Here is a 17,414-nt window from a genome sequence, read left to right as displayed (position 1 = left end):
ATGCATTTGGATTAAGTATGCATTTGGAATCGTTGGAGGTTTCAGGGAAATGGGAACTGAATGGATACTTGAAGGGCAAGTAGTGGAATGAACCTTGGCTCTGGAGTCACAATCCTGGGTTCAAATTCTACTTCTGAGATATATGACCTTGAACAGATCACTTAATTTTTGTGCTCAGTTTCTTCAACTATAAAATGAGAGGGTTGGACTTACATGACCTAAAATCCCTCTAAACTCTAAAATCTTATGATCCTAGGAGGGCAGAGGTCAAGGGTCCAGATGGTCATTGACTGGGGTCATCTTTCTGTGAGACTAGTGCTCAGTCACACTCCACCCCAACCTGGACAACTGACCCTTCAATAACTTGGATAATGGGACGATTCTGTTCTCCTGGGGTGTATGTAGAATTGTCTCCCTTAATTCTAATCTAAGTCACACCAGAGGCAGTTGTGAGAAACTATTTTTTAATAGGAAATATCACGTCACAGAAAGTCTCCCAATTCTGTCTCGGCAAGAGCCACAGCCAATCCCTAGAACAGTCATAGGAAAGAGGAAGAGCTATAAAGAGTGTCCTAGATCAGGGAATTAGAACCCATTTCTCCTGTCTCTTGTTTGCTTGACCCACAAGATCAGCTGAGCAGAGTCCAAGTGAACCTGGTCTATGTGGGTTTGATTTAGGTGCAGGGAAGGTACTAGAACTCCTCTCTGAGCAATGAGAAGAGGTCCTGCTCCTACAGGCTTTGGAGGTGCAGTGCCAGGAAGGCAAGGCAGATGCCATTGCTAAGCAGATTCCCCAAATTGCAGAGGGAGGAGAGGCCATGATAGTGGAAGAAGGTCTGCCGAAGGGCCCGATACTTGGGATCCTGCTCCCGAAGCCGACGGTAGGGGTCTTGGCCCTGACCCTGGGAAGGTCCTGGGGGTTCCCCACCTAGACCTCGATCCTTCTCCATTGCTTGCAGGGACCACATAGCAGCTGTAGTCTTGGGTTCTAGCCACCGAGCGTTCAGAGCTGACAGAGCCAGGCTCAAAGCCAGGAGGCCCAGCTGGAAGGGAAGCTGTAGTTAGCTGGGTGGGGGTTGGAGGGGCCCTAGGACATTGCCCAAGGCCCAAGGTCATAGCTGAAGGTAGCCTTGGGGATCAGCAACTGCCTCCCAGGGATTTCAACACATTCTATCAGCTGGGAGGAGTCAGAACAGGATAGAGGGGGTGAAATTCTTCATTCCTGCCAACCACCATTATTTAAATAATTTTAATTATGCCATCTAGAAGACTCTGGGGTATTGTATTACTCAGGGACAAAGTTGGAGAATATGTGACCCACACACCATGAGGTGAATACAGAAACTTGAGCAAAAAGGAGTTTGGAGTACTAAAGATAGATTTATCCTTCTCACTCCAATCAGGCTTGTGAATGGAGAGCCAGTGGGTGGGACCCACTCCCCCAGGGAGAGGCCTAAGCCCTCCTGCAAAGACTTAAGTCCCCAGCCAGGCAGGTTTCTGAACAATGAACTGGGTGAAAAGCAGAAGCCCAAAATGAGACTTGGCCATCAGGACCAACTCCTGGAAACTTAGAAACACCAACTCCGGGGAATAATAGCTACCTTGAGTGGGAGCCGGTCTAGAGGCCAGATGTTGTCTTGAAAGGACTGCCGTGTCTTGGGTTGTCTCTAAGCCCATGTTCCCTAATCTCCAGCCTCCCAGCTTTCTAGCCCCCATCCATGGCCTCCTGGTACCTGAACAACTTCTGCCAGGGTAAAGCTGAGCTTCACCAATGGGTGATGGAACAGGAAGATGCCCAGGTTGATGGTGGCACAGGCCAGAGAGATGTGGAAGTAGAAGGGGAAGAGCTTGCTCTGGACCAGTCCGAAAGTGTGTCGAGGCAGCCCCCGGAACAACACAAATCCTAGGGGTGGAGGTGGGAAAAGAGTACAAAGGAGGCTGGTTGGACAGTATAAAGAACATATTCTGACTCTGTAACTTGGATCTTATGTGATCTGGGAAAAGTCATTTCTTCTTTCTGACACCACATCCTCCTCTTTAAATTGAAAGGATTAGACGAGGGTATGGATGGGCCTGGAAATTCAGACCTTTTGCACCTAACCTCTCAGGCTGGAAAGACAGGGATAGAGAGCTGCTAAACCTCTAGGGCAAAATAGGGAAGAGTTATGAGGGTAACAGATAAAAATTCCAGAGGCTACTTCTTAACTTCTTGGAGCCTCTTTTGGTGGGGGACAACAGATAAGGAATTTTGCGTACAATGTCGGATGCCGATAATGTGCCCACAGGTTTTGCTTAACCGTTACTTTTCTTTGATATAAGGGAAGGCTCACTAGAGTTGAGTATATTCAGAAATGACTGATGGATAAATGAAAGGAATTAAAATAAAAATAAGGTGATCAGTATAGTGCTTGGCACACAATAAGCCTTTAACTGACGAGTGCAATATTCAAGTTAGAAGGGATCCTGGGAGGAGTGGGGATATTATTATCCTGTGGGTGAATTCCCTGAGAGATGGTCACACATTCAGGTACTACTTAAATACCTCCATGAAACAGCCATTTTTTCTTTATAAACTTTTTTAGTTAGAATTTATTTTTTTTTACCTGATTTCCTTACTTATAACGCAAAGAGTACTAGGTTGGGGTCAGAAGGTCTGAGGTTTCTTTACAAAGGGTGGAAAGTTCATTTTTTACTGTGGAAACCTACTTGGACTCTCCCTCACCCCAAATCTGTTAACAAATCCCTTGTGGTTCCTTCCGGCTCTAAACCTCGGGATGCCACGAACTCCAGAGTTTCCTCCTACCTTCCCCTCCCCCTGGCTCTGGGCAAGGAGCAGAGTCCAGGGTCCCCGGGGGGAGGGGAACGTACCTGAGATGAAAGTAACCCAGATCTGCATGCCCCAGGCACTGGACAGGACCAACACCTGAACCACCTTGGCCAGGTCACCCGGGTCCACTTCGGAAGCCATCCTGCAGCCCCAGCTCCGCACCTGGGAGAGAACAGGAGGAAAGAACCGGACTCAGAGCCCTGCTCGCCCCCGCACCCCCAAGGAAGGGGCTGGGGTGCCCGCAAGGCTCAGGCATCCCAGGGCGGAGGGACCCAGGAGCGGCCGGTTCCCTGCACCTAGGGAAGGGGGAGGGGAACGGGGGCGACCTCCGGCGCCGGGATCGCGGCTAGAGTCGGGGGAAGCCCTTCCCCAGTGCTGGGCGTGCAGGGACCCGAGTCCCGGGCTGCCCGAGGCTGGATCCCGTATTCCATCCTCCCTACCTTCCCCACGAGGGGTGCCCAGTCCGGACAGGCCGTACCTACACCGCACTCCTGGCCAGCGCACCCCGGACCTCAGCAGCAGCTCTCTGCGACCCACCACCTTAATGCTTCAGCCCAAGCATTCCCGCCCCGCCTCCTCGTTGGCTTCAGACCAGTGCTCCACCTCCTTTAGTTTTAACCAATCAGTAAGGAGAATTCTTATACAAGACCCGGCCACTTGTCTCCTCCCGTACTGCCCCTCCTCTTACCGCGATCACGACTCAGGGCTAATCCAATCACCTTTCGCCTTACGGAGTACAGACTTGGAACACAACCAATAGGATTTCGGAATGGCCACCTGGGGCGGTAGAGCTACACACAAAAGCTCCGCCCCTCCTCTGTGACTCTTAACTCTGTCCTGAGACTGTGCCCCTACCTTAGCTTTGTATGGTGTCCCCACTGGATCAAACTTCACCGGTCCAGCTGGGGACTTTTTTCCGTGGTCCCTGATGGGCTTGGAGTATGAGCAGCTGGTGGGTATTTCAATTCTATGAACATCTGTTGAGTGCCTACTGTGTTCTAGACCTCAGCAGGAGGGACTCAGGGCAGTTTTGCCTTACCCCCAACTCCCCTCCCCCTCCCCAGCAAGGGCTACGCAATGAGGACTCTATGGACCGGACTCCCCTCCAGATGTTCTCTCCCAGGTGCAAACATCTGGCCTCAACATCCCTAGGATCGCGTTCCAGTTTGAATGGCTGGGTCGGGGGTGGGGGGCGGGATGGGACAGAATTCCTCTTCTGGCCATGTGGATTCTAGGAGTGCTCCCAGATGTGAACAGCTCTCTAGGGCTGGGAGGAGGGATGGGCAGGTATGGGTGGCTGGGCACGCTTCTCTATACACCCTCCTCACCCCCCACTGAGCATTTTCCTCACCCACCCAAGTGACTGTGTCCTGGCTGGAATTCCTCGGGACTCTGACAGCTCTGGAGTGTCCAGTAACTCTCCATGCTCATCGTCCCCAAGGGAATGTGCTGTGCAGATTCATTCTAAGTCTGATAAGCTGAGTGTCAGCTTGGCCTCACAGAAGTCTTGGGGTCTGGGTATGTATAGGGTGATGCAGTAGTTTGGAGGGGTTGAGGAATAGACTGAAGAGAAAGAGCTAGAGAACTGAGGACCAGCAACAGGGGATGGAGGGGTCCTTGGGGGGAGCTGGGATTTGAGGGACTAAAGCCTAGGACTCCGGTGCCATCATGCTGAAGTCCTAGGTAGGACTTTGAGATTGGGCCACTAGGAGAACAGGGAACTGGGGTTTCAAGGTTGGGAGATCTAGGGGCACCTGGAATGATTGAGATATTGGTGGCTTGGAATAATCTTGAAAGAAGGAGCCCCTATTCTCCCCAGCAATCTTGAAGAATGATTTAGGGCACTCTTTGTGGAATCCCATTTGAGCTGGGGTGGGATCCCTGAAATGTCATCAATGTGACCCTGGCTCTGAATGGCAGGTGTGGTTCATAACATCAACTCAGATTCCCAGAAGCTGAAAAATGATGAAAGAGACTCTCTAAAGGATGGACATCTCAGTTTCAAGGTCACTTCCTTCTTCTTTCTGTCAGGGTCCCCATCTCCCTGATCACGTGGTGTAGTAAGGGAATCAGGAGACACCTAGGTTCACGTCCCAGATCTAACACTGTATCTGGATGATACTTTGTAACTCAGTTTACTTGTCTGGACCTCAACCTCTTTATCTGTAATATTTGGGTTATTGGGGACCCAGACCAACCTTGCAGAAGGTTATGAGAAAGCATTTTGTAAACTTTAACCTCATACAGAAGCGGCAGCTATAATTTTTATTATTGTAGAAGCAGCATGGTTCAGCAGATGAGAGTCTAGGCTTTGTGTCATGAAAACTTGGGTTCACATCTCCTCTGACTCTGATCAAGTGATTTTATCTCTACTTCAGACAATCTCCTAGGACTTAATTACTGTTATAGAAGGGAAAGCCCTTTGATCTGTATTGGGAGAGACACATCCCCACAGAAGCAGCAGCAAAGACACAACCCTTTCATAGGGTTTGAGGACTTCGGGTCCTGTAACTATGGGTGTTGTTTCCACTCTCATCCCAACCCCTGTAGAAGTGGCTGATCTCTGAGGAGACCCTTTCTTCAAGCCCAAAGCTGAATAGTAGTTCAAAGGGAAACATGACCAGGAGTCGGAATGGGAACAGGAACAGAAGTCGGAGTCGGAGCCTGAGCCCAAGACCTCAGAGAGAGGCCAGTGACCAGGTACAGGCATGTTCTTGTATGTGGACAAGTCCAATGGGGTACCCACATGTGCACATCAATTAATAGCTTAGGGGCTTCTTCAAGTTCAGTCTAGCTGCTGCTCCACCCCCATGCTTCAGTTTCCCTCCAGTGACTTGAATGAATGAGATCCTGCAGGATTTGGGGGAGGGGAAAAGCCCAAACTAGGATAGAGTTGGGTTCTAGAAATAGTTGGAGATCTAGAACAGGGTCTAATATACCCTCTACCCTTTTCCCCCTTGATCTACCGTGCTGGCCCTCAGAGGAGCTTGGAGACAGACAATTCTAAGGCCCCAGGTAAGGTATCCTCAGGCCACAGGAGGTGGGAGGATGAGGCCAACAGCCCAGAGAGCTGGGGGAAGTAAAGGCCTCTGTTTTCTGTGGAATAGGGAAACTCAGACTGCTTTCACCCCTAGAAGGGCTTTCCTTACCTGGTGGGATGAGGTGGAAAACAGGCACCATGATCTCTGATCCCATAGGCCAGGTCTCTGCCATCATGATTTCTGACTCACAAAAGCTCGTAAGGACAGAATTGGATTGCCTGAAAAGTCAGCTTCAAGCGCAGACCAAGGTGAGCTGGCCCATCTCCTTCCTTTCTGTCCTTTCTGATATTGACCCTACTGCAACCTCTGATACTGCTTTCTGATCCCAATTCCTTCCTGTTACTAGGCCTTCGAGTTCCTGAACCACTCTGTGACCCTTCTGGAGAAGGAAAGCAGTCATCAGAGGGTTAAAATCCAGGCACTAGAGGGTGAGGTTGGGTCTAGGGAGTCAAATCACAAGGATTTGTAGAAGGTGAGCTCAAGGTTAGGGATAGGGAGGGATTTCCAGGGCCTTACACTGATCCCCTCTGAACCTAGGTCTGAGATTTAAAGAGACTTCCCCTTCCTTCCCAGAGGGGTCGATAGGAGGAGAGACAGAGAGGAGGCTCTGGTCAGGAGGTGAGGGTCAGGCTAAAATCAGAAATCACACTCTCCATCCATCTCCTGGCAGAAGTGATGAGCCTGTCTTGCTGCTCAGCCCAAGATGACCTCATTAGACGAGGGGCAGAAATAGGGCGTCAGGAGCTGTGGCGGGCATTGGCTCGGGGCCTGCAGGAGGTGAAGGAAAATCTTCGGGGGAGTGAGGAGGTCCAGCGGGGACGGACCACCCGCTCCCTACTACAACTGGGCCTGGAGATTCGGGAAAGGTGTGGATCCTGGCTTGGGGGTACAAGATGTCTGAGAGCAATAGAGATACCTTAGGGTAAACAGGAGAGCTAAGGAAGGAGGAAGGAGGGGTGAGGGATTTGAGAGAGGTTAAGTTAGGGACTTTGTGGCTGTGTTATCATTCATTCTCACCCCCCCCCCCAACCCCTCCAGCAAGAAGTTCCTATGGGAGGAGCTGGAAATGCTGCAGAAAGAGGTGACCTACATCCACCAGAAACTCAGTATGTCCCCCCACCCCCACTTGTCACCCCCTTATTCCCATTGCTTTGTCTCTTCATCCCCATGTCTGCTCCCCCTGAAGGGTCTGGCCTCCGGGCTGAGGGAAGGGCCCCCAGTCCCCCCTCCATCCCTGGGGAATGAACAGTGGTTGATATTGGCCCAGCTTCTCTCTTCTCATATCTCCAACACGAGGATGAAGGGAGGGGAGGTCCCATGACTCTTAACTGAAGGTCCTTTCATCTTCTTATCCGCATCCCTTTATGCAGAGTCACAGGAAGAGGAAATCACCGAAAACCTGGTGAATATCAAGAAAATGCAGAAGAATCAGGTGAAATGTCGAAAGGTGAGGAAAAGGTGACCATGGGTGTGGGTCAAGGAAGGATGCAGGGGGGTGGGAGGAAGCAGGTGGGATGCCTGAAGTACATGTCTCCCTTTCCCTTCTACCCACACCTCTGGTTCAGCCTGGGCCAAGATTGAGGGCTGAGCCGAGATGTCTGAGGTGGATTTAGAAGACAAGGTAAAGAGAGTGCCTTACCTCTGCCCCTTGCCACCCCCTACCCTCAGGTCCTAACCAAGATGAAACAGCAAGGGGGCATGCTATCTGAGGAGGATAGGAAATCCAAGGAATGGGGGGGACCGGAGGAGCTGGAGGAGGAGCTGAATGACATATGGTGAGAAAGAAATCCTGGGTGAGCCCCCTCCTTGGTTCCCAGGGACCCCTATCCCCTCAAATCCCCTTCAAACCCCTACCTAATGCCAACTCCCAACTAAGGCAAGTTATTCCTCTCTCTGAACCTCAAGTTTCTTCATTTATAAAATGGAGGGTGGGGATTAATTGAACTAGGTGCTACTCAAGACCTTTTCCAACTCTAAAACAATCCTGTGAACCTAAGACTTGTTGAGAGGACACATGATGAAGAACTCATTGTCCCAACTCCATCATGACCTGGGTCTCACTCCTTACCATTCCCCCTGTCCAGATTCTGTGCATATTCTAGTCCTTTCCCCCTCTAGGTCAGCTGTGAACACTCTTCAGAATGCCATTGAAAGCTTATCCCTGACTGGAGTGAAGCATCGTGGAGTCCTCAGGAGTGAGTGCTCAGGGGGAGGTTAGGCTCTGGGGAGGAGAAAAATGCCTTCCCCCAAGACTACATTCCAAATACCCCTTCTGGAATTCCCTGGCACAGGCCGGAGGGTACGATGCTGTGTGAGTCCACCACCACTGCCAGCCTGGGCAACAGATTCGGATTCAGATGTCAACCCACCTCACAGCCCGTAGCCAATAGCCTTGACACATGCAAGACTCCTTCAGTACGGACCCTGACAATCTCCAGCCCCTGGCCCATCCCCCTGGACCCTGGCCCTAAATGTGGCTTCTTCAGGATCTCTGACCTCAATCCTTGCTCTCACTGGACCCTTCCCACCCCAGCCTCCTCCTTAGCTCCTGCCTTTGCCCCCTTCATCTCTGAGTAGCCCTGATGAGGATCTGACCTTTCACATGACCAATCTCTCTCTCCACAGGCTGAGCTGCTGGGACCTGCCTGATCAAGGGAAGGGAGACCTCCCTGAGGGAAGCCTCAGTCCCCCGAAATCCCCTAAGAGAGAAAATAAAATAGGAGTGGCCCCTTCCCCAATACTGTCTCTGTTGATGCTGCCCCTGCCTGCCCCTTCCCCTCCTTCCTTGCTCTAGAAAGAGGTAATTTAGTGGGGCTGAGTTCAGAGGCCATTTTAGGCTGGAGTGAGTGCATAGCCAAGTCAAGACTAAAGGGCGCTTGAGTCTGTGACCTTGGTCAAATTAGGACAGAGCCAAGGAGAGCACTAGTCCCATGCTCAAACGACTCACACAGCCATGCCCCTAATAGACTCAGCCTTACGACGCCTCGCCCCCTCCCCCACCCAAGCACAAACTTCTCAGTCCAGAAAACTGCCCTCCCCCTTTCCTTTCCCTTCCCCAACACAGCTGGCGCCATCCAAAGGTTCTATTCATTCATTCAGCAAGCATTTATTAAGCTTCTATGTGTCAGAGACTGTCCTAGGTGCCGAGGATACAGAGACAAAAAGGAATAATCCCTGCCTTCGAGGAGATTACGTTCTGGGTCTGTCTCCCTCCGCTGGATGCGTACTGAAGGCCAGATGTGAACTCGGGGAGGTGGGGAGGTGGGGAGCCCGGGAGCGCTATCACAGATGCCCCGCCCCGGGGTTGGCCCGGTGCTAATGGGCCGGCGCACGCCTGGCGCACTCCCGCCCCTCCCACCTCCTCTCCATCCATCCTTTCCCTAGTCCCTGCCGCTCTCTTCAGCTCCGCTCCAGAGGCTTCGGCTGGCTAAAGCTGCGGACGCCCGGACAGCCAGGGTCAGGCTATCCTCCGGGTCCGTCCGCCTCTGCCTGTCATCTCGTCGGCCCGCGACACCTAGACATCTGGGACCAAGGCGACCGGCCGGGCCTGGGACTGGCCTCCTCTGTCGTGGGACGTGGATCCGGGCCATGGAGCGGCCGTGACCCAGGTGGTGGTGATGGGGAATGGACCGTGATACGGGGTCCCCGCTTACCAGGGGGGAGGGAGTTCTAGAGCCGTTGTCTGGAAGTAATGGGGGAAGGGTACTTGGGATCGCGGGGTGGCGTTGGGGAGAGGTGATGGGGGAGGGGGAGACACTGTGTGTGCACGCCTGTGCGAGGCTACGAGTCTGTGTGTTCGCCCACTCTCATAGGCTTCCCCTTGCAACAAAAACCCACAGACTCTCTCTCTCTCTCTCTCTCTCTCTCTCTCTCTCTCTCTCTCTCTCTCTCTCTCTCTCTCTCTCTCTCTCTCTCTCTCTCTCTCTCTCCCTCCTGTGCTGGAAATGCCAATACAGCAGGGTTGGAGCAGTCCCGAGGTTTGGGTTAAGCGGAGGTAGGGAGGGGGCAGGGGATAGTGGTGTCCATGGGGTCCCTCCTATGATGAGGAATGCTGTAGCCTGAGTGAATCATTGAATGGAGGGGTCAGAACCCCTTGGAGGAAGAGGGGGCTGGAAACAGAAAGCAGAAGCCAAATGGCATAGCGTTTTCCAGTCTTTTCGAGTTATTTGAGGGGACATGGTCTTATCTGAGCTTTGTACCTACTCCAGCATCTAGCAATAATCTTCTCCAAACACATAAGTCTTTAAATCTTTGGGGATCATTTTCTGAGACAGTTACAGAATAAAGGCTATATTACTGGGAGAACTTTCTGATGGTGGTTGAGGGATGGGGAGTGTTCTTCCAAGGGATGGCCCTGAGGAAGGGAGGGACAGATGAGAGACTGAGGCAAAAGGACCAGCAACTGGGTTGGTCAGACACAACATACCCAATAGAACCTTTAAAACTTCTGGGGTGAGGGAGAGGACTTGAGTCTGCTGTCATAGGGGATTGTGTGACTGGGCCTCTCTCCCAGGCCCCCGCCAATTGTACCCCTCATCCCGATCCCACCATGGCGAGTGGGCGACCAGACCTGAAGAGGAGTTTCTCCATAATACCCTGCTTCATCTTTGTGGAGGTGAGGACCATGCAGATCAGCATAGAGGATTTGGGGGAGAGGTTTCTGGAAGAAGAGATGCCCTCAACTTTAATCACTATGTTCTCTCTCCTTGGTTTGTGACTCTGTCTCTCTCCTGATCTTTGTTCTCTTTGTAACTTCCTCCTCTTCCCTCCTTTTTCTCTCCTTCCTTTCTTTACCTATCCTTTCTACCTCTGTGCCTCCTCCCCAATAACCCTTATGTGGAGTTTCATCTCTGTGTCTTCCTTGGTGGCTTCTCTTCTCTCCCTGTCTTTCCTGTATCCCACCATCCGCTTCTGCCCCGGGGCCTGGACTGGCAGTCAGTACTCCTGGGTGCTGTGGTACTTCTTGCCTACCGCCTGGAATACACAGACACATTCCCAGTGCACATGCAGGGCTTCTTCTGCTATGACAGTACTTATGCCAAGCCGTACCCAGGGCCCGAGGCCACCAGCCGTGTCCCCCCAGCTCTGATCTACCCCCTGGTCACTGCAGGGCCTGCCATCACGGTAATTCCCAGGGTCTTGGGAGGCGTGGATTGTAAAGAAGGGAGGAGGATGACTAAGGTGGGGCTCCCCCAACAATCCTGGTCTTTTCTCTCAGATTATCCTTGGAGAGCTTGCCCGAGCCTTCTTCCCATCTCCCACCTCAACTGTGCCTGCTCTGAGGGAGAAGACCATTGTGTGTGGGGACTGCTGCCGCTTCAGCCCAGCCCTCAGAAGGCTGGTCCGCTTCCTGGGTGCGGGGTGTGAATTGGTGCTTAACCAGGTGGTGGGGCACGCAGGGCTTCATTTGAGGGAGTCTGGGGAAAAAGATGAAGGGCTTGGGGGAGCCCAAACTCAGCCATTGGTTGGGCTGTCATCTGTTTTTTCTGTCCTTCCCTTCTAGGCGTGTATTCCTTTGGCCTCTTCACCACATCCATCTTTGCCAATGCTGGACAAGTAGTGACAGGGAACCCTACGCCACACTTCCTCTCTGTCTGCCATCCCAATTACACGGCTCTGGGCTGCCCACCACCAGCCACAGACAAACCTGGACCGGACCGGTATGTCACCGACCAAGGGGCCTGTGCAGCTGGCAACCCTGCTTTGGTTGCAGCTGCCCGACGTGCCTTCCCCTGCAAGGATGCGGCCCTGTGTGCATTTGCAGTCACCTATACGGCGGTGAGTGTGAATACCACCTAGAGAGGACTGAGACAAAGTACCAGACTCCCAGCCAAACTTGAAATCAGGAGGTTGTTGCTAACTTCTGCCTCTGAAGCCTGCCCTCCCCACCATTTCCCCTCTCTAGGCCTCAGTTTTCCAGTCTGTAAAAGAAGCGGTTCTGAAAGGTATCCCTGTAACTCTCTTCCTCTCCTTCCTTCAGATGTATGTCACCCTGGTATTCAGGGTAAAGGGATCCAGGTTGGTGAAGCCTTCACTCTGCCTTGCCCTGCTGTGCCCAGCCTTCCTGGTGGGTGTGGTCCGTGTGGCTGAGTATCGGAATCACTGGTCCGATGTGTTGGCTGGATTCCTGACTGGGGCAGCTATCGCCACCTTCCTGGTTAGTCTCTTTGTGGGGCTGGGCCTCAACATCCCCCACAAGATGCAGGTGGGAGGGGAGGGGTAGATTATATAGAAAGAAAGAGGGAAAGTCAAGCCTTAGGGGAGGCAGGGTGTATCTTCAACTGGGAGATAAGACTTCCACCTCCTGGCTTGAGTTCTGTGTCTATGCCAGTCTTTGATCTCTGGTGGGTAAAAGATTAGTGCCTCCCTTCTTTCCTGCCTCAGGTCACCTGTGTTGTCAACAAGTTCCAGAGTCGAGTCCCTCTAAGCCAGAGGGCATTCAGATGGGAAGGTCTGGGTCCAGTGCCTGCCCTTGAGAACCCCCTTGAAAAGTTAAATTCAGCCCAGGTAAGGGGCAGCTGACTGCCCCCCCCCCCCACTTCTTAGTTCCTGATTCCTGTACCCAGCTGGTGAGCTAGAACCTTGGACTTCTCCCTAATGGACTCAGTGCCTGGTGAGGGGCGAGCTAGAGACAGACACTGACTCTACTGGGTCTTGAGAGCAGGGATCCCCAGAGAACATCAGAGAAACTTAGAGTGGGACTAGAGATGGGCCCACCCCACCTGGTCACTCACAGACATGGCAGGAAGAGGACCCAGGGTATGTTACCTTTGGTAGAGGCCTATTCTCTATGTTTATGGAAGTCCTAACCAAACAGCCTCCTATGAAAAGGAGTGCTTCAATCCAGGGAGACATTCCTCCAAATGGTTGGAGGGCCAGCAGTACTATGGTGTAGTGGAGAGAAAGCCGGAGGTCTCAGTTTCAAATCCTGACTTTGCTGTTTGTTAACTGTTTGACCTGGGGCAAATCACTTCACCTCATCAGGCCTCAGTTTCCCTATCACTAAAATGAAAGGGTTAATCTGAATGACTTCTAAGGCCTTTTGCTTGTCCCAACCCCACCCCTGCTCCCATTTGGAGGTCATGACCAGTGACCCCTAACTTGGGATCCCATCCTTGAGAAGGATGGTAGGGGGGGAGTATGGTTAATGCTGGAAACTCTTTCTCTTCCATGTGCCCCTTCTTTTCCCATTCTACCCCCTCCATTATTGCCCTCCTGGTGTCCACCCTAACTGGGGGGGGGCCCTCAGTCAGCTCAGGAACAGAAACAGGAGCCGCCGGGACAGGGCCAGGGGCCAGGGCTGGAGCCAGCCGGGCCACTAGCCCGCTCCCTCTGCCTGTCTGTCTCAGGAGCCCAAGACCACTGCACCCCCGCTGCAGCCTGCCCGCCTCACCCCACCCAGTGAGTGAACTCCTTTTCCTCTCCCTCTAGAACCCACCCTCCACACCCAGCCCTCTGTAGCAAGCCTCCCTTCCTTCCCCTGGCCTGCCTTTTCCAGCCTCCACTGGGTCAAATGATACAGTAGAAAGGGCACTGAACTGGGGATGACATACTCAAGCTCTGGATGGTACCTCGGGTGCTTTCCAGCTCAAAACCCTAATAGGTTCAGAATTATTGTCAGAAAACAGTCTGAAAAAAATACCGCCTCCCTGTCCCTGTCATCTCTAGAGATCTATGGGGGGCTACCAGCCCTAGCCCTATTCCTTGCTCCCCAAGACTTCTGTGCTTTGGAGATTCCCACCCCAACCTTGCCTTGCCTGTCTTCCTAGAACTGCAGAGCTGTACCCGTCGGGGCCACCTGATCCCCAGCTGTGTGTCTTCCCGGGCCCCCCCCATGTGTTCTTCCCCTCGTGTTCCCCGCGCTCGAGTGAGGTCTGAGCCAACATTGCCTGCCATGGTCCCTGGCCCCAGCCAGGGTCCCCCACCATCTCCTGGACCATCTGTGGCAGGTGGAGGTGGAGGTGGGGGTGGTCGGGGCCGGAAGTTGCTGCTGCCTACTCCTCTGCTGCGGGATCTATACACCCTCAGTGGACTCTACCCCTCTCCCTTCCATCGGGACAGCTTCAGCCCCTACCTGTTTGCCAGTCGGGACCACCTGCTGTGAACTCAGGTTGCTAGGTCCTGAGAGCCTCTGACCCCAGATACCCCCGGAGTCAGATGTTCTCAGGCCATGTGTATGTGTCTCCTGTGTGCCTGTGTGTGAATGTGTGTGTGTGCCTATGTCTGAGTGTGTGTGCCTGTGTCTAAGCATGTGTGCGAGTGTGTGTGTGCGTGTGTGTGCGTGTGTGTATGTGTGTGTGTGTGGCCCCACCAGCCACAAGGATATGGGGATGGATGGATGGAGAATTTAAAGAAAGTCCAGGCCTGGATGGCTTTTTCTTACCTCCCTCCCTAGCTGGCTGGGCCCCAGGAGGGTCTCATTGCCTGATCTAGGGGAATTTGGGATTGGGAAAACTGAGGGGGGAGACCCTCCATTATCCCAAGGTTTGGAGGGGAGACAGAAGCTCCTCCTTTTTAGGCAGAAGCTAATAGAAATAACCTTTGACTTTTTACTGTACCTTGAGGGCCTCCATGTCTCAAAATTCTAAGAGTGATTGGGGTTGGTGTGATTCCAGTCAATAAGAAAGCCCATGTTTCTGAGACTTGGGAGTCGGGGAGGGAACACATAGAGGGATGTCTGACATCAGCCAATGAGAGTGCTTGGTATCTAAGGATTACGGGGAATCTTGGTGCTTGCCAGGGTTGGGCCCTAGATATCTCAGAATGCCAATAATGGATAATGATTCCTAATGGTGGAGCCTTGGTATCTGAAAATTCTTGGGGTTGGGGGCGCGAGGGAGAAAGGAAGGCAGTCTCAGCCAATGGGAGCCCCTTCTGATTATTCTGAGATTATCCCTCTTCAGACAGCAGGATGGAGAAAGGAGTCAGTGAGTCTGACCCAGTGGGGAGGCATTGGATTGTCAGGGTCGTTCTACTGAAGCCACGTTTCTCATTTTCTCCCCATTACAAGGTCCTTTGGTGGGGCAGCTCCCACCCAACCCTGATAACCTTCCCTACCCTTCCAGCCAAGCTAGGTTCCTTCCCTCATCCTCTCCATCATCCCCCAATTTCAATCATTATCTTAATGACCCTAAACTCTGAGTTCCTCTCCAGGCACCAGTGCTGGGAAGAAGGGATTCTCTTCTACTCTATGCTCTGAGAGTAAAGTGGGGGAAAGGAAATAGTTGAGCAGGTCAGGGTGTTGTCTCCCCCCAAGTGCCCTATCCCTCATTTCCTTGATTCTAGATTTAGTGGGGGTGATGGGTAAGGATTTGCCTTTTGGACCTAAGGTCAGAGCCTTGTGGTGGAGAATGGAAAGGAGGTAGAGGGTTTCTTGTGACCTACACACTTGGGAGATTAGCTTTCATGTCCTGCTTCCTCATCCTACCCCAACAAAAAAAAACAAAAAAACCCCCCACCTTTTCCCTTCCTGAACTGGCCGTGCCAGTCCCAGGGCACAATGTCCTCAGCAGCCCTGGCCCTGCCCCAAGGGAAGCTAAAGGGGGCAACAGAGAGAGAGAAAGAGAGATCTCTCTTCTACTCCCAGTTTCACAGCCTTTAATAAAGATGTTTGTATCAGAAATACCCCAGCATCTGTTTTCTCTATGCCTACAAGAGTATTCCATGTGACTGTTCTCCTTCAATGTGACTAACTATGTGCCTATGTGGTATGTAAATATGGCTGGAGCATGTGAACAAAGGAGCCAGGCCTGGAAGCAGGTCTGGGATGTGGAGCTTTGCTTTGGGATAAGTACTTGAAAGATGGTGTCTTCTACCTCCACTTTAGAATATTTCTTCCCCTTCAGTAGCTTCAACGCCTCTTACTGTCCCTGGGCCTGCTCTTTCCAGTGGTGACTGTGCACCCTGCCCTTCCAAGTTGCCACCACTCCCCATCAGTGGCCAACCCTTCAGCCATGGCGAAACCTCTTGGTATCCTGGGCCTGGAGTTTGTCTCCTCCTGTCCTCACCCCAGCCCCCTGCCCCAAAAGCAAAAACGCGCTTAAGTCCTTGAAGAGAATGCACCAGGCTGCTGTAAGGGTCTTCACGGGCTCTGAGGTGCACCAAAATCAGGACAAATGAGTGTTATCCCCCTGACTCATTTGCTTAGAGATTATGATGTGAGACGTCTCTTCCCCACTCTGGGCTTCTGTAAAATGAAGGGATTGAATGGCAGGATCTCCAAGATCTTTCCTACTCAAGTTGTATGATACATGATTAAATGGTTTCTGGTTTGGGAGTCCCATCCTATCTCATTCTCTCACTGGCTCTCTTTCTCTGCCTTCTCTCACATATGTACATCTTAGTCACATGCACACATAAGTAAACTCAAAGACAAGATCACAGTCACAGATACAGTCATTTGGGGGGGCTTGTTGGAGGGCAGGTGCTTGGCCTGTGACCTGCTCCTAATTCCAAGGGCTCCCTGATTGGGGATGGGAGCAGGAGGGGACTGGGGCCCATTTGCTCTGACCTGTCACCCTGGCCTGCAGCTGGAACCCACGTGCCTCGCCTTCCCCCCGGCCGAGAGAGGGGGCGCGGGGGCGTGGCCGCGGGAGGGGTAGGCGGTGGAAGGGAATGAGCGGGGCTAGGGCCAGGGCAGCCTTCCCAGGCCGGGTGGTGTCCGGCGCCTCCTGCTGCTGCTCTGTACCGCACCCCCTTCCCTGAACACTGTAGCAAGATCAAGGCCCGGCAGACGTGAGGGGAGGTGGGGAGCAGGAGAGGAGAAACCCGTCGGGGATGGAGGCTTCTCGGAGGTGGGGGGCTGTCAGGAGGAGGAGGAGGCCTCTGTCTGGCTCTCGCCTCCACCCGGGGCCCAGCTCCAGTCTTGCTCCCTCCTCTGCGGATGGGGGGTGGGGGAGAGGCGGGATGGGGGTGGGAGCGGTGGTTTTTCCAGAAACAGAGATTTCCGGGGTTGGGGGGGGGGGGGGGCGGGGAGCTGGGCCGGGCCGGGCGGGGGCGAGGCACGGGCGGCGCAGAATTCTCCCAGGATCCACAGACAAAGGGTGAGTCCGCCCCCAGCCCTCCACTCACCACGACCTCAGTCTCCCAGAACCTTGGCCCTTGATCCTCAGAATCCCGAGTTTTCTAAGGTTCCGGCCACTTCTCTCTCAGGCATCGACCCTTTGACCCGCAGAACGCTGAAACCAACCCCACCCCCGCCTTGATCTCCATAACTCGGAACTCCTCAGTCGTTGGACTTTCAGAATCCCTCAGGTCCCTTTCTGGAGCCTTCAGGCTGGGTCCGCTACTCAGCGGGAGGCTGGAGCGAAGCCTCTCCTTATCTTGAACTGCCTATCTGTTTCTATCTTACTCCCGTTTCAACCACATCCCTGCATTTTCTATCTCTCTCAGTGTCTCAAGGTTCTCCATGTCTCTTTTCTCTTCCCTCACAGTTATTACCCGGATTAGTTCTACCCTGTCCTCCACAGCCCCAATCTGTCTGGCCGACCCTGGAACAGGGGCCAACTCCCCGAGGCCTCCTCCGATTCCTCAGTATACTCCCAGTC

General features: G+C 52.9%; 3 protein-coding genes across 10 annotated transcripts; 2 read left to right on the top strand and 1 right to left on the bottom strand.

The window, feature by feature from the left end:
* Window positions 1-447: 447 nt before the first annotated feature.
* On the bottom strand, window positions 448-3,457 carry TMEM205 (transmembrane protein 205). Of its 2 annotated transcripts, none has more exons than XM_072602299.1 (4): window positions 3,306-3,457; window positions 2,869-2,989; window positions 1,734-1,903; window positions 448-1,043 (listed from the first exon to the last, which is right to left on the bottom strand). In XM_072602299.1, exons 2-4 carry the CDS (start codon window positions 2,966-2,968, stop codon window positions 732-734), a joined length of 582 nt encoding a protein of 193 aa, XP_072458400.1. In that variant the 5' UTR covers window positions 2,969-2,989; window positions 3,306-3,457; the 3' UTR covers window positions 448-731. The 2 variants fall into 2 exon arrangements, with proteins under 2 accessions (XP_072458400.1, XP_072458401.1); XM_072602300.1 differs by having other exon boundaries at window positions 3,268-3,397.
* Window positions 3,458-3,661: 204 nt separating this feature from the next.
* CCDC159 (coiled-coil domain containing 159) lies at window positions 3,662-8,606 on the top strand. 6 transcript variants are annotated; one of them, XM_072602291.1, is made up of 15 exons: window positions 3,662-3,779; window positions 3,892-3,950; window positions 4,188-4,345; window positions 4,748-4,833; window positions 5,378-5,527; window positions 5,809-5,842; window positions 6,025-6,116; window positions 6,215-6,296; window positions 6,539-6,734; window positions 6,907-6,974; window positions 7,239-7,315; window positions 7,537-7,643; window positions 7,987-8,063; window positions 8,160-8,283; window positions 8,494-8,606. In XM_072602291.1, exons 1-14 carry the CDS (start codon window positions 3,756-3,758, stop codon window positions 8,249-8,251), a joined length of 1,302 nt encoding a protein of 433 aa, XP_072458392.1. In that variant the 5' UTR covers window positions 3,662-3,755; the 3' UTR covers window positions 8,252-8,283; window positions 8,494-8,606. The 6 variants fall into 6 exon arrangements, with proteins under 6 accessions (XP_072458392.1, XP_072458391.1, XP_072458394.1 ...); XM_072602290.1 differs by having other exon boundaries at window positions 5,962-6,116; XM_072602293.1 differs by lacking the exon at window positions 8,160-8,283 and having other exon boundaries at window positions 5,962-6,116.
* A 609-nt stretch (window positions 8,607-9,215) lies between these two features.
* PLPPR2 (phospholipid phosphatase related 2) lies at window positions 9,216-15,490 on the top strand. Of its 2 annotated transcripts, XM_072602297.1 has the most exons (9): window positions 9,216-9,476; window positions 10,382-10,483; window positions 10,804-10,992; window positions 11,087-11,222; window positions 11,372-11,646; window positions 11,849-12,025; window positions 12,253-12,375; window positions 13,218-13,269; window positions 13,638-15,490. In XM_072602297.1, exons 2-9 carry the CDS (start codon window positions 10,418-10,420, stop codon window positions 13,970-13,972), a joined length of 1,353 nt encoding a protein of 450 aa, XP_072458398.1. In that variant the 5' UTR covers window positions 9,216-9,476; window positions 10,382-10,417; the 3' UTR covers window positions 13,973-15,490. The 2 variants fall into 2 exon arrangements, with proteins under 2 accessions (XP_072458398.1, XP_072458399.1); XM_072602298.1 differs by lacking the exon at window positions 9,216-9,476 and having other exon boundaries at window positions 10,292-10,483.
* The last annotated feature ends 1,924 nt before the right edge of the window (window positions 15,491-17,414 follow it).

The sequence above is a fragment of the Notamacropus eugenii genome, chromosome 4 (assembly GCF_028372415.1).
Source record: "Notamacropus eugenii isolate mMacEug1 chromosome 4, mMacEug1.pri_v2, whole genome shotgun sequence".
NCBI lineage: Eukaryota > Metazoa > Chordata > Mammalia > Diprotodontia > Macropodidae > Notamacropus > Notamacropus eugenii.
The sequence above is the reverse complement of the archived record's forward strand: the minus strand, read 5'-3'. Positions and strand labels throughout refer to the sequence as shown.